The sequence below is a fragment of the Bos indicus genome, chromosome 1 (assembly GCF_029378745.1).
Source record: "Bos indicus isolate NIAB-ARS_2022 breed Sahiwal x Tharparkar chromosome 1, NIAB-ARS_B.indTharparkar_mat_pri_1.0, whole genome shotgun sequence".
Taxonomy (NCBI): Eukaryota; Metazoa; Chordata; class Mammalia; order Artiodactyla; family Bovidae; genus Bos; species Bos indicus.
Window position 1 is genome coordinate 155,771,441 of NC_091760.1, and position 13,570 is coordinate 155,785,010.

A 13,570-nucleotide genomic window follows, 5' to 3' on the forward strand; every position below is an offset into this window, starting at 1 on the left:
GTAATTTCTTACCCCTACGTTTCTTATTTCTTCGACTCATCCCCATACAACTACATTACAGATACAGCAAATCTGTTTCTGGGTATCCTAGAATACACGTGACACCAGCCATGGTGGGTGGACCTCACTGATTAGCAACTGGTGCTTTCACTTCTGTGTTAAGGAGGATTCTGAGGTTGTATCTGCATTCAACAGAAGTCAGTACAGTGACAGGTAGTGTGAGACTTTAACTTTCCACGATAACAGTATTGCAAAATGACTACGCAGGCCAATTAAGACTGAAGACATCAACCATGTGAACTGCTCAGCAGTTCAGATGGAAGGGGGATTCTAAGACAAATACTTTCTTTTCCTCTAAAGTGATATTCAGGCCAAAAGAAAAAGAATGAGTAGGCAGAAAAATGCTAGTTGCAAAGTTGGAAGATATTCTGAAGCAAACACAGAGCAAACGGTGAAACACTGAGAAGGAAAACTAAAATAAGGAAATAGGAAGAGAGGTAAGTGGCTAAAGAAAGGAGAGAAAGGAGAAAAATCCACTATTCCGTGGGAAATGGCACCTCTTATCAGGGAGGAAATTTCGAAATGAGGCTCATAACTTCAGTAGTAAAACAAAAATAAAGATAAAAAGGAAGAGTGTATTTTATTTGGCATTAAAAGATATTTAACTAGCTCGATCTACATTTTAAATGGTCTCTAAAGTGGATTGTTGCAAGCCTTCTCTAGAGGCACAGTTCTACATCACCACAGAGCCCATTCCTTCCTCCTCTCATAATTTCAGTTTTCCACCAGCTTTTGCCTTCTATGGCTCCAATACTTTAATTTTCTTATGGCTGGATTCTTCTGAGACTGGTGATAACTCTGGCCTTAACGGTTACCCGGCACCTGCACTCTCTGCCAGGCTGTCTCCACTATTTCTAAAGAAACAGAATTCACTGGTTTTCAGTTCTGCCCTTCACACTGATTCTGCAAATCAACACACCTCTCTGGGAAATAAGTTTTTGATGGGTCCCTTTTTGTTTTGGGATTGTGAGGAATATGATTGCCATGCCTAAACTAACAACTTTTCATTGACAAAAATAAGGGAAACTCTCCTTTAAAAAACTGAAGATACCCACTGTAGAAGTTCTTTCAGAACTTATGTTAAAAAAAAAAAAAAAAGGTTTGACACTGACAAAAAGGCAGACACTAAAGGGATATTATCATTTCCATCCAATAAATAAATAAAAGAAAGAAAAAAGAAAAACTGTGCAAAAAAAGAAAAAAGGAAATGGAGAGTACCATCTTTTTCCATCTGAGTTTTGGCAAAAGTGAAAAAAAAAAAAAAAGGAAGTTGATGATAGTTTGGATAAAACTACCTGAAAAAAAAAAAAACAAAAAACAGGCAACTTCTCTATTTTTCTAGACAACTTCTGTCCACCACATTTTCTTTTTAAGAGCATCTCCAACATATGCACATGCAGACCCCAACTCTTAAAAAAAAGGGGGGGGGCCTGAAATTTTAGTTACACCACATGTGGTTTTCATTTGTGAAAAATGAACAAGCTGTTTGTGGTTAAACTGTCTAATCGCCTGTTATCAATCTAGCGCTGCATTCAAGATTTACAGGACCCATCAGCTTCTGTGCTACATTAGCTGCAAAGGGGGGAGGAGAGGAGGAGGAGGAGAGAGTTTATCCTGAGGAATAACGTTTCCATCGCAGCCACGCTCGTACTACATCTGGTTGTGCTGGTGGCGGCAGTTAAATTGAAATATTTCACAGCGTGTGTCAGAAACGTGCAGAATGGTAATTATGACAGATCTGATTAAGCCCGAGTGCCACACGCTCCCTGGCCAGCGCCGGTTGTGCAGGTGTGACCTTGTGCGTGCCTGCGTGTGTAAATAAAATTAATTACAAGCGAGAGGGTGAAGGCTCCGGTGACATCACAAAGCGGAGGAACTCCCAAGGGGGAGACCTAATGGAATATTTTCCCTCAGTCTAATAATACAGTTCATATTGACTTGAGGTAATTAGTGGGATCATTAAAGCAGTTTTCCCGGCGTATTTGGCTGCCTGATCAGATTAGTGAAAATGTTCTTCAGAACAAGCCCTGTGTGGTCTGCCAGAGAGGAGGAAATAAAAAGCAACAAAGCATATTTTGGAATGATAAGCAGCGCTGGACTTGTACTCCAGGAAACACACACACACACACACACACACACACCTCTCCACTCCTCTCTGGAGCTTTCAGACCTCACGGTCCTGTCCGTTTTCATTCTGCTATCCGACTTGTGTATTCCTAGACGCATTCTCAACTATTTCTTTCATTTCCCCTCTCTGCTACATCTGACTGCTCCATCGTGATGAGCCAGCCCAACTCCTCAACAAATCTCTTTTAAACAAGGCAGGATGAAAACTGGGGAAGAGGCTCTTTGATGACTGCCTTGCCATTAACTGACTGGATGGGACCACTGGGGGGGGAAAAAGGGAAAAAAAAAAGGAGAGAGAGGATGGGGGAAAAAGCCGAAAGTAAGGAATGCCACTGAAAATTCACCTGCTAAATAAAAGAGTCCTCTCTTCTGCAACCTACAACAGAGGTTTGCATATTTCTCTGCCTTCGGATCACAAAATGGGTTTTGGCGTGGGCCAAAGTTGGGGCCAGTGTTCTTGAGCTGAACAGAACGCAGGGCCCTCGTCAAGTAAAGGGCCATTTGTCTGAAACTAGCCTACTGAGCATGCTCTCGGCAGCCGCCGGGACGTGCCAAGCGCTGTCACAGATGGCAGGCTCTGACAGTTCCCATCCGCAGCGTCGGGACTCGACAGTTCAGCAGAAGATCACTGACATTCTGTCTCATTAGAACCACGCTAATTATCACAGCTAGTTTCAGGGGAAACCATGTGTTGCAATGGTCAATTTGAAGGAGTCTGTGCATCAACAAACTGGTAATAAGGATCAGACACCTTATTATACGACAGCATGCTGCCTATGATCTGATTTACAGGAGCAGAGGCGCCGAGGCGGCCGAGCAGGCGGGCGGGCTATGAGACTGCGTTTCAGCCCAATTCCTGAAGCCTACGGGCTGAAAACGGGATTGCTTAAAGAAAAGAAAACCACAAAAGGCCACTGGAATGGCTGAATCAAGAACTCAAAAGAGAATCCATTCTCTATGACCAGACAACCGAAATAGATGAAGTCTCAGAAAAAGGACAACTTCATCTCTTTAGCGATCATATGGTGACACCGCCAGCAGATTGGAGCTTTTCTTTTTACAAGATATTTAATGACAAATTATAGAATGGCTATATTCCTATTAATCTCTAAAGTCTACTTTAAATACATGTATTTTGTACGTGCAGATATAGATATTTACTTAGATATTTACATGGGTGGTCTATGATTAAGCTGTCATTTTATCAGGCAAAAGAACAGCATGTATAAAAGCATAACAACTACAGTTACAGGAATGAATAATCTCAAAGGTTACTTTTTAAGGTACCAAAGGTCTTCTTTTAGCAGGGCCGAAAAATCCTATGTCAGATTCATATTCCCAACGTAAGTTCTTCCATCTCTCTTTTAGGACCTTTCATTGATGTGAAATTTTAACACTGCAGTTTCTTCCAGAGCTATTTTTCTATTGTCATTTTGCATAAATGCATTTTCATAGCTCATTCATTTCACAGGGCCTTTATTTTCATTTCTCATATGAGGGAAAAAGAAGATAAAGCTAAAATAAAACCTACCTTTACTACCCAAGCCATAAAAGACAACTGGTGAGACTTTTGAGAAAACACTGTCTTTTCACTTGGCAGTCTGTTAAAGAACTATATCAGTGTTATAATTACACTGGAAGTTTAGCTGAACAGCATTCCATTTTGAAATTCATTCCTGCCGAGAGTTAAAATCCCACTGGTCTGGTCTATTCTCTACTCCCATTTTGGAGATACTGGAGCCTGTCCTTTAACTCTTCAACTGTCAAGCTAATTATATTGGGTCGGCCAGACAGTTCCGTTTGGGTGGAAAAAATCTGAACGAACTTTCTGGTCAACCCAACAGAGGGCTTCCAAAAAGAGGAACTTTCATAAGATATCCTCAGTCTACACTTTTCAACTTATATTACATTTTGGAACAAAAGGTGGCTTTAGAATACCGTAGATTCTACAAATGCACGCTCATACCCTAGAACGCATCACACGCTGGCCTGCCTTGAAGGACCCGCTCTGGGTCACCTTCCCCAAACTTCCCCACGTGCTCACCCTATTTAGAGAGCTGGCTCAATAGCCACAAACTGCTTCTCTCCAAATCCCGAGTAAAAATTTTTTATGCCATTTTTTGAAAGCTGGAGAACTGGGCTTAATTAGTTATGATTATACTTGTTACAATGAACTTACTAAATGGGAGAATGAGGAACGCATATTTACATGACTCCAATTACTTAATCTTAAATTTTAGAAGAAATTTTTAAAGGATTTTCAGGTGGCAATAAGATAACCAAAAAGCTTTGGTTTGACTTTCTGAAATAAACAATATCAAGTATGTAGGGGGAAAACACCCCTTTAGGTGATATTTTAGCCAAAAATATAATCAGCAGATAAGTTTCTATTGAACCTACCTCTGTGATCAAACCCCAAATTAAAATACATGCTTGTTTTTATAACATAGAAATGTGAAAAGAGCTCATATTCAGATTAACAAATATAGTTCTTAAAACACTGTAAAACATACCATCATGTACCTTTAAACTGCTATATTATGTCAATGTTTATGTATTTAAAGCCTTAATTGCAGAAGTCCTGTTTAGCAATCAAGTAGACCACAGCAGTCCCCAGCCTTTTTGTGACCATGGACCGGTTTTGTGGAAGATGCTTCTTCCAAGGACTGGGGGGAGGGGCTGGCTTCAGGATGATTCAAGTGCATTTCATTTCATTTATTGTGCACTGAATTCCTATTATTATTACATCAACTTCACCTCCTATGATCAGGCCTTAGACCCCAGAGGTTGGGGACCCCTAGAAACATAAAGATAGGTCTACACTTTCGAAAACTAAGTCCACTTCCCAAGTGGTCCAGTGGTCAAGACTCCATGCTTCCAATGCAGCGGCTGTGGGTTCCATCCCTGGTTGGGGAGGGGGATTGTCACAAATATACCACTGATACCATGTGTACAATCGGTAACTAACGAGAACACCCTGTAGAGCACAAGGAGCCCTACTTAAAGCTCTGTGGTCATCTAAATGGGAAGGAAGCCCTAAAGGGTGGGGTTATACAGGTTGATTCATTTTGTTATACAGTAGAAAGGAACACAACATTATAAAGCAACTATACTCCAATAAAAAATTAATTAAAAAAATAAAAGCATAATTCAAGTTAAAAAAAAAAGTCAATCCAATAGGGACCCTGGTATTTAGACAGAAGGGACGCTTAGAGATCACATAGTGCAGGACACTGCGCCAGGAGATGGGCAGGGCTGCACGGCCTCGTCACACGGGCAGCACGAAGCCTCCCCAAGGCGGCCAACCTTCGGGCCAGCTCGTCCTGAGACGCTGCGCGTTAGGCCGCCTTACTGCTCCCCTCCCGTAAGCTTTCCTCAGGCCGCCTCCTCCTCCCTGGAAGCCAGTCCAGGGAAACCTGTATCTCCGGAGGGTCTCCTCCCCACCAATAAAGATAAGTGAAGATAAAATAAGGAGCTAGGTGGAGAAGGGCGGTTCCCTCCCTGGACCCTGGCTGCAGGCAGTCAGCCCAAGGCAAGGGGCTCTGGGGACGCGGGGAAAGGCCTTCCCACAGGCTGCCGGGGAAGCACGCGGCTCCGGAAATCACGGAAACTGGCAGGGGCCTCCTGCGGGTCTGAGACAGGAGGCTGCACAGGTGAAATCATGCTGCAGCGAAGTCTGTTTTACGAGAACATTCCAAAACAATGAGTCAGCACGGAGCTTCCAAGTGAGGTTTCCACGACAGCAATTTGATTCTGACAAAATAAAAGATGCCTTTGCTGACAGGCTGGAATACAGAATGCATCTGGTATACAGAATGCACACAGTTATGTGATTTTTCTCCTGGATTTTAGCACTGTAGATTCCTATACCCAGCATTCTTAGCCCTATGCACAGAGGAGTCTGGCGGGCTACTGTGCATGGAGTTGGAAAGAGTCGGTCACGACTTAGCGACTGAGCAACAAACAGCAGCCCTATTTCCATCGCCGATGACGTGTGGTATCTCTTATTCGTGTTTAAGGCATTCCAGTCACCATCTAAGAATTTCCAAATCCAAAAATCCTTTTTTTTTTACCTACAAGCCCAATGAGCACGAAGGTGTTCCTTCTCCTTCACTCTCCCTTCTCTCTCCCATCCTACAGATCTGACAATGACAAATGTGTCTGAAAGTAGGTGAAAGAGTGCAAGAGGCTTTGAATTATTTGGTTGCTTTAACTGGCATGCTATTTTCACAGAGGCAGAAATTCTTTTTTTAGTGCGAAAAACCACATCCATTCACCAAAGGGTTGCAGCCAAAGCGTCCAGTAACTTGCCAGGACCGGTGGGTAGAGACTGCAAACGATTCTACTGAAAGCATGTTCAGTCAAACAGAATTTCCATCATCTGACTGCTTTACCTAAAAGAACTACCCTGTTCAATAAAGCGCCAGAGAGAAATCACTTTCTAAATGCAAGCGGGGATGCGGCTGCACAGTGACAGCCCTCACTCCGACAGCATCACTGCATCTGCAAGCCCCACCTCCGCAAACGCGAAAATCAGTGTAACAGCTCGATGTACAAGGCGAGACCCGCAGCACTGCTGATGTCCCCTTGCTGGACATACACCTGAAGTCTCAGAGCTCTCAGGGGCTTTGCTGTGGAATAAAATTAGATTCCAACATCTGCCACCATTAAGGAAAGAATTCCATTTCCATCTCCCATATGAAAACACTATAACCACTGAACAGTAACTGAACCTTGATGCTGTAATGGTTATTACCAAATCAACTATTGTTTTTAACAGTAAAATTAGCGAATTCTGCTTCTGTAATTATTTGAATGTTATCAGACTAAATGTTTGATAAAATTCCAGTATGATTCACATGGAAAAAAAACGGCTCCTTATTTGAATACCCAGAATATAAAGTGTATTCATTTGTAGCTATTCGCATTATGTTTAGAGCATATCATCTTTTTAAAGTTTGCATTAGCCTGCTTTCCTACCCAAGCACAAAAAGTAGCCTACCTTCAGTCTGCACTTGCATATTTTACCCAGACATTTCTATTAGAGTTAAAAACAATCTCATTTCTATTACTCATGGAGGAGAAAATGTGATACATGTGCAATGGTGGGATCTGCAGAGTTGGTTTCTTTTCCTGAAAACGCTCTGGTGCATTAGTCATCACAGACCACAGTTAATCCGTATCTGGTTCCACAGCTTTCTAGGGCTGTGCTGTCTTTTAAAAGAATTCTGCTGCCTGCCATTGAGGCAACCCACCTAAAGCTTTACCTTGTAAAATGAAAGGTATCTGAGATACATAAATGGGTAAAAATAAGTCCCTGTGTGTGAAGGTCTGAGTCTCTGGCTTAACACATTACAAGCCATGATCTGTGTTATAGTGTTGTAAACTTCAGTGCTCTTCCACGTACAGGACAGCATGAGACCCCTCCCGTCCTCCACTGCTCTAACGCCAGTGACAGGCCGGGACCACGGCCCCCTGAGTCCTCACCAGGCACCCCTCCCTACACCCCAGCCCCAACCAGGCATGAAGAAGCTCGGGTTCCGAGAACCCTCCGATGGCGAGAACCCATAATCCGTGAATACGTCAATGAAGACAGGAAGGCCCCCAGTGTTTTGACCACTGATTAGCTCAGCGTCCCGAATTCCTCTTTCCTGGAAGAGGGGAGCTAGCTTTGGTCCTGCTGCTACCTGGAACCCTGAGAAGACATGAAAAGAGGGGTGCAGAGAACTTGGGGGTGGCTCTCTTACTTGTAGTCAAGCGACCCTCGTGTGTAAAAAGAGGACGTCAACGTTACAGCTCACAGGGTTCCTGAGAACTACATGCAGAACACACAGTGCACGATGGGGTCCAGCACAGAACAGGTGATGAGCGTTACGCCGACAGAGAGAATCAGGGCCAGACACACAAGCGGAAGGGCCTGGACGGGCTCACACAGCGCTGCCTCCAGCTCTTCCCCGGAGTCTGGCGGGACCTGCGTGCTGACGGGCCTCAGCAAGTGCCTCCAAGGCATAAGTAACTCACAATTTGAGAATTCTGACCACGCGACAGGTCAGTCTCATCTGAAGGTTTTTGTTTGCTTTGGGTTGTATTCCAGTTTTTATATTTCCTTCACAAAAACTATGGCAAGAGAACATAGCCTGTCAACAACCACCTGCCCTTGTTAAGTCAGGCTTCCTCTCTCAGCCATGTAGACCGGTTTTGGATGGTCTTATTTTTCGGCAATCATCAACCTTTAGATTTTCACGAAGAGGGTAGCTAACATCTCAACTGAAGAATGAAGAGAACGACAAAAATGCTTTTTAATGAAGTTCCAGTAAATCAGTGGTTGGGAACTGCGATGTGAGGGAGTGAAAGCTAACGTCTGTTGGATCCCAACAGTCTACAGCTGGCCCCTGGGATTCTCTTCAACCAGTACCGAGAAGATGAGCCAGCAGCTCTGGGGGTTCCGGGGAACACTTCATCATGGCAGATACACAGAAGCTGCAACTGACCTGGTTGAAAGTGACTCATGGGGAGCTTTGTAGGTCAGGGACACAAAACAAGGATGCTGAACCCTGCCCAGAACATCACTCACGTGACATTATCAACCCATTGCTACCACTGTCCCTTGGACTGCAAGGAGATCCAACCAGTCCATCCTAAGGGAGATCAGTCCTGAATATTCATTGGAAGGACTGATGCTGAAGCTGGAACTCCAGTATCTGGCCACCTGGTGCGAAGGGCTGATTCATCTGAAAAGACCCTGATGCTGGGAAAGATTGAGGGCAGGAGGAGAAGGGGACAACAGAGGATAAGATGGTTGGATGGCATCACCGACTCAATGGACATGGGTTTGGGTGGATTCCGGGAGCTGGTGATGGACAGGGAGGCCTGGCGTGCTGCAGTCCATGGGATCGCAAAGAGTCGGACACGACTGAGCCACTGAACTGAACTGAACCACTGTCTGAATGGTTTCAAAATCAGAAACTCAGCTTAGGTGGGCAGAATTGGCGTAGTGTTTAAAAGAAAGAAAGCATGAAGGTAGCCAAAACACTGCTTCAGAAGGAGATATGCTTTCGTAAGACTGGAAATGGGCTGGCAGGGGGTGTGGGATAGGGATTAAATGACAGATGCCAACTTACCAGAAAGTTTTAATATCTATTTCTGTTTGTGGGTTTGAAGGCTGCCCCTTACTGCAATCAGTAATGCATGTTTAGTTTCTCTGTTTATCTGTTTTGGAGATTTGGGGAAAGTGGCCTTATAGGAAGACAGTCTGTTAGTCTTGATAATTTAATTGGAAAGGTCAGAAGAGCTGTACAATCACAGAGAAAGGTGGGACAAAATATGTTGCACTAGGAGAGTCTCATCCTAATTAGACTCAACAGCAGGAAGGTGCGGCGGCGGGGGAGGGGCGACGTGCACACAGGACGCCTCTCCTTAGGGCCGAGTCTTGGCATGTAAATGAGGACATCTGAAGAAGCACACAGGTTTGAAGCGGCTCTAACATTCTATCATAATTAGAAACATTTCAAGAGCCCTGTAATTTCCAATCAAAATTACAGTAATTTCCGATATACAAGCCATGATTCATGACAGAATTTTACATTCCATGAGAGATTACGGTGGCCTGATGTATGACACGCCGGGTACGGCACGAACATAAACAATTCAGTTTAATGTTTAAACAGCACTTGATGTTTAGAATCTCACAATAAAAGAAACATATTATTGTAGAAATTATCACTTTGACAGTGATTGAAGGGTAGGCAGGCATGTGGCCTATAAAGCTATAATTTTTACAGTCCACAGCTTGAGTTTAACCATTTTTATATAACATTTCCAAGATACCCCTTAAGTATTTCAGCCAGCCTATAACTTAAACAAGAACAACCTCTTCTCAAGCAAAACGCCCATCAAGGACCACTATTAATGTTGCTAGAGTAAAATTCCAGAAAAAGCTAATAATGAAAGTATTACATTATAAATACATCACATTGTAAATGAGTCTCAGGATGGCAAAATCTTGTCAGAAGTTGACAGCAGCCAGGCTATTTCAAAAAGGACAGTTCACTAATGATAATGAAATGTATTTGTCTAAAATTTGACTGCTTCTCAGTCTCACTTGGATAGTGTTATCAAGTGAAGTGAAAGTTGCTCAGTCGTGTCCGACTCTTGGTGACCCCATGGTCTATACGGTCCATGGGATTCTCCAGCCCGAATACTGGAGCGGGCAGCCTTTCCCTTCTCCAGGGGATCTTCCCAACCCAGGGATCGAAATCTTTCTGCAAAGAGGAAGAGACTTCAGTATTCTTCCAGTCCTTTACAAAGTATTCCTGCCTTTGAACAAGAGCTTGTAGATAACTGTGCATTTGTTCATGTAGATGGCCCTATTTGATAAACTTAAATTACCAATGTATAACAATCATACTGATAAAAGACTGCATTATCTATCCTTTTTTATGTCATCTTGTAAATATTTGTAACTTCTCCAAATTCAATTCTATTCATTTATAATTCAGAAGATTTAGACAATTTTTCTGACTATAATCAAAATTGTGTACCATATCTCATACACAGCATCTAAAAGATTTAGACAGTTTTTCTAATTGTAATTAAATTTGTGTCACATATATATGCATATAAATAATTATTAATATGCAAAGACAGATACGTGTGTGTGTGAGTCTGCTTTAATAAGTGCGCCTAACGGTGGTAGACGCCAGAGTTGGAACGGAAACGAACTACAGTTTTCACAGTATTTTAGGATGGAAATCAAGGTCACCCAAGTTCTAATGAAATAATAATAACTCAAGTTATTTGTTCCACTACAATAGGCCAGATGGAGAAACCTCCTACACACTACAATAGTCTTCTGGAAACAACTATTAACTGACTGAGGGATTGACTGAGAAATCTGTGATTTGGACGACGGCTGCTGGAGGAAACACAATCGAGTATCTGTTACCTGAATCTGAACCCTGTCTCATCCCACAGCTGTCAACATGCCTGGAAACCGTGGCCTCTCAGGGACACAAGGTCAGCTGCCGACAGGCGTCCTTGGGATGCACTCTCACAGGCTCTGCAGGCCAAGGGTCTGCACGCCGAACAGAGGCGCTTACCTGGCTCTTGGTAGCTGCCACCTTCGCAAACAGAGCTTGGGAAACTTTAGCACGCTTCATTTCCTGCTGAATCTCGTCGTAAATGGAAGCATTAATGTTCATGGTATTGTTCTCTGGTTTCCCATTCCTTTCAGTGGCAATAGTAGCTGTTTTCACCTACAAAACATTTTGAACATGCCTGTCATTTACCATTGGCCAAATTGTTTTGAAGCTTCTCAGGCTCAGCATCCAAACTGGACATTGTTGCTCCTTTTATGATCAAGGTGATCAACAGGGCAGTCATTCAACATTAGTTATTAGCTGGAGATCAGATTGCTTAAGGTAAGGAAGTCATATTGTCACAGGTGATTGCATCTGTAATATGACAGCAACTGCCAGCTGACAACCAGGAATTATAATGCCATAAAGTAAGTTTTCTGGAAAGCGGAATAGTTTCAAAGACTTGAAAACCCTAAACTAATTGTTACCCAATTACCTTCCATTGCAATTCTAACAAAGGAAATTCACAATTAAAACTGCAATGCACAGTGCTGTGTCTTTGTTGGGTACCTGACGCCTAACAGACAATCACACCACTAATAGCTATTATATACTATGGCCTTTTTAATTTTAGACTCTTTTTTTATGCCTTTTCCACTTATGTTTCATTTAAAAATCTTCCATAACAAAGCCATTTGCAGAGCTGCATATTTAAATCTTCTATCCATCCATGAAACAGGTAGAATGCCTTGCTTAATTATCATAAAGGTGGTGGCATTAAACAAGTGCATGTCCAAGCTGTTCCATGTAATTATTTCATCGCTTCCTGGCACCCCTGTATAACTATTTCCTTTTAACTTGTGGAACAAGACAATAAGAACATATTTTACAATATTTAATAGAACATGACTGCAAGTCACACAAAATATATTCAAACTATATAATCTTGACCGAGGAATCAATATCAGTCCCTTTGGTAAAAATGATAAGCAGACATCACCAGAAAAATGACAAAAAATTTAGGAGGGAAATCAACCTCAAAATTTACTGATATCATAATCTTTTTTAAAACTTAAAAAGCAATCCTTAATACTTTAAATCATTAAAGTAAAAATTTGACTTTTATTATGCAGTTACAGGAACCAGCCTGGGACATTCACATATGAACCATGTAGCTGCTTTTTACTGGGAAACTGATGAAAATGTAAATGAAAAGTTACTGGAGATGCAGGACCATGTTTCTCCTGACAACATGACTCATCGAAAACCACTTTTCTTAGCGACCTTTACAGAATCCAGATTTCCGTTCTCTACAAACTGACCATCTTGACCTTTCCTCTCATCTACTATGAACAGCAGAAACTGAAGCTCACTTTAGGATAAATGAATAATTTGGGAGCCCTAGATGACATATTCTCCCGAACAGCCAAGACTTCTAATTCTTATTTCACCTTGCCCCCAAATATTTGGTATCAAAAAAGGGGCAGAATTAATTATGCAATCTAATTCCCTGCGCTTAGAAAGTAAAGATCAGCTTGCTTTAAAACTGATGCCATCCGACTCCCTTTCTAACTTGCAGCCAGTTAGCAAGATAACTCACCTCTGGAGGATGTGGCTAGACTCTCCTACTTGGACACTAGCCTTGGGAGCTCAGAAACAAGGATGCTGGGAAACAGCTGGACCGCAGCCCTGGGAAGGACACGGGGCCCACCGGCATCAGAGATGGCAGGAGGCTGGACTCACAGGTGCCCCCGCCAGCTCTGGGGCTCCAGTGAGCAGGGGCACTCGGGGAGGCAGTTAAGGACCGAGGCCACCGAGCACAGACACCGGCTTTGAAGCAATAATCTGCTAAACACCACTTTAGGAGCCAGAAGAGTTACCGCATTACCATAAATTGCCTACAAAGTTGCTTTGGTGAGACTCACAACTTTGCTCTGGGGTGGTCTTGCTTTGAGGCAGAAGGATAGATTTGATCACTCCATGGGGTCCCTTTTAATACCTATTTTTCTCACTGCTTAAATGAAAGAGAAAAGAAAAGCCATTTCAATCGCTTTGAACACTGAATGTTATGGAAATGGAGGCATGGAGTCCAGTGCATTGGAAGAAATAGTTCCTTGGTAGTGATCTGCTTAGCAGTCGTTAAGAGGGCAGGCTTTGGAAACTTGGGAGTTTCAGTGTGTTTTGAAAGTAATTGTCATTCTTCTGTAAAAATAATGCTTGAGAATTTATCTTCGAGGTGGGCTATAATCGTTTGTTTCAACCTTGTGATTTTGCTTCTAAAATTTTCTTTGGTTTAATTTTTTTAA

General features: G+C 42.6%; 1 protein-coding gene across 4 annotated transcripts in view; it reads right to left on the reverse strand.

Moving 5' to 3' along the window:
* SATB1 (SATB homeobox 1) overlaps positions 1-13,570 on the reverse strand; it is a 99,698-nt gene that overhangs the window by 21,972 nt on the left and 64,156 nt on the right. For all 4 annotated transcript variants that reach the window (XM_070797251.1, XM_070797257.1, XM_070797247.1 and 1 more), the window contains exon 9: positions 11,286-11,441. In XM_070797251.1, coding sequence (XP_070653352.1) covers positions 11,286-11,441 — 156 coding nt within the window. The remainder of the gene's footprint in view (positions 1-11,285; positions 11,442-13,570) is intronic.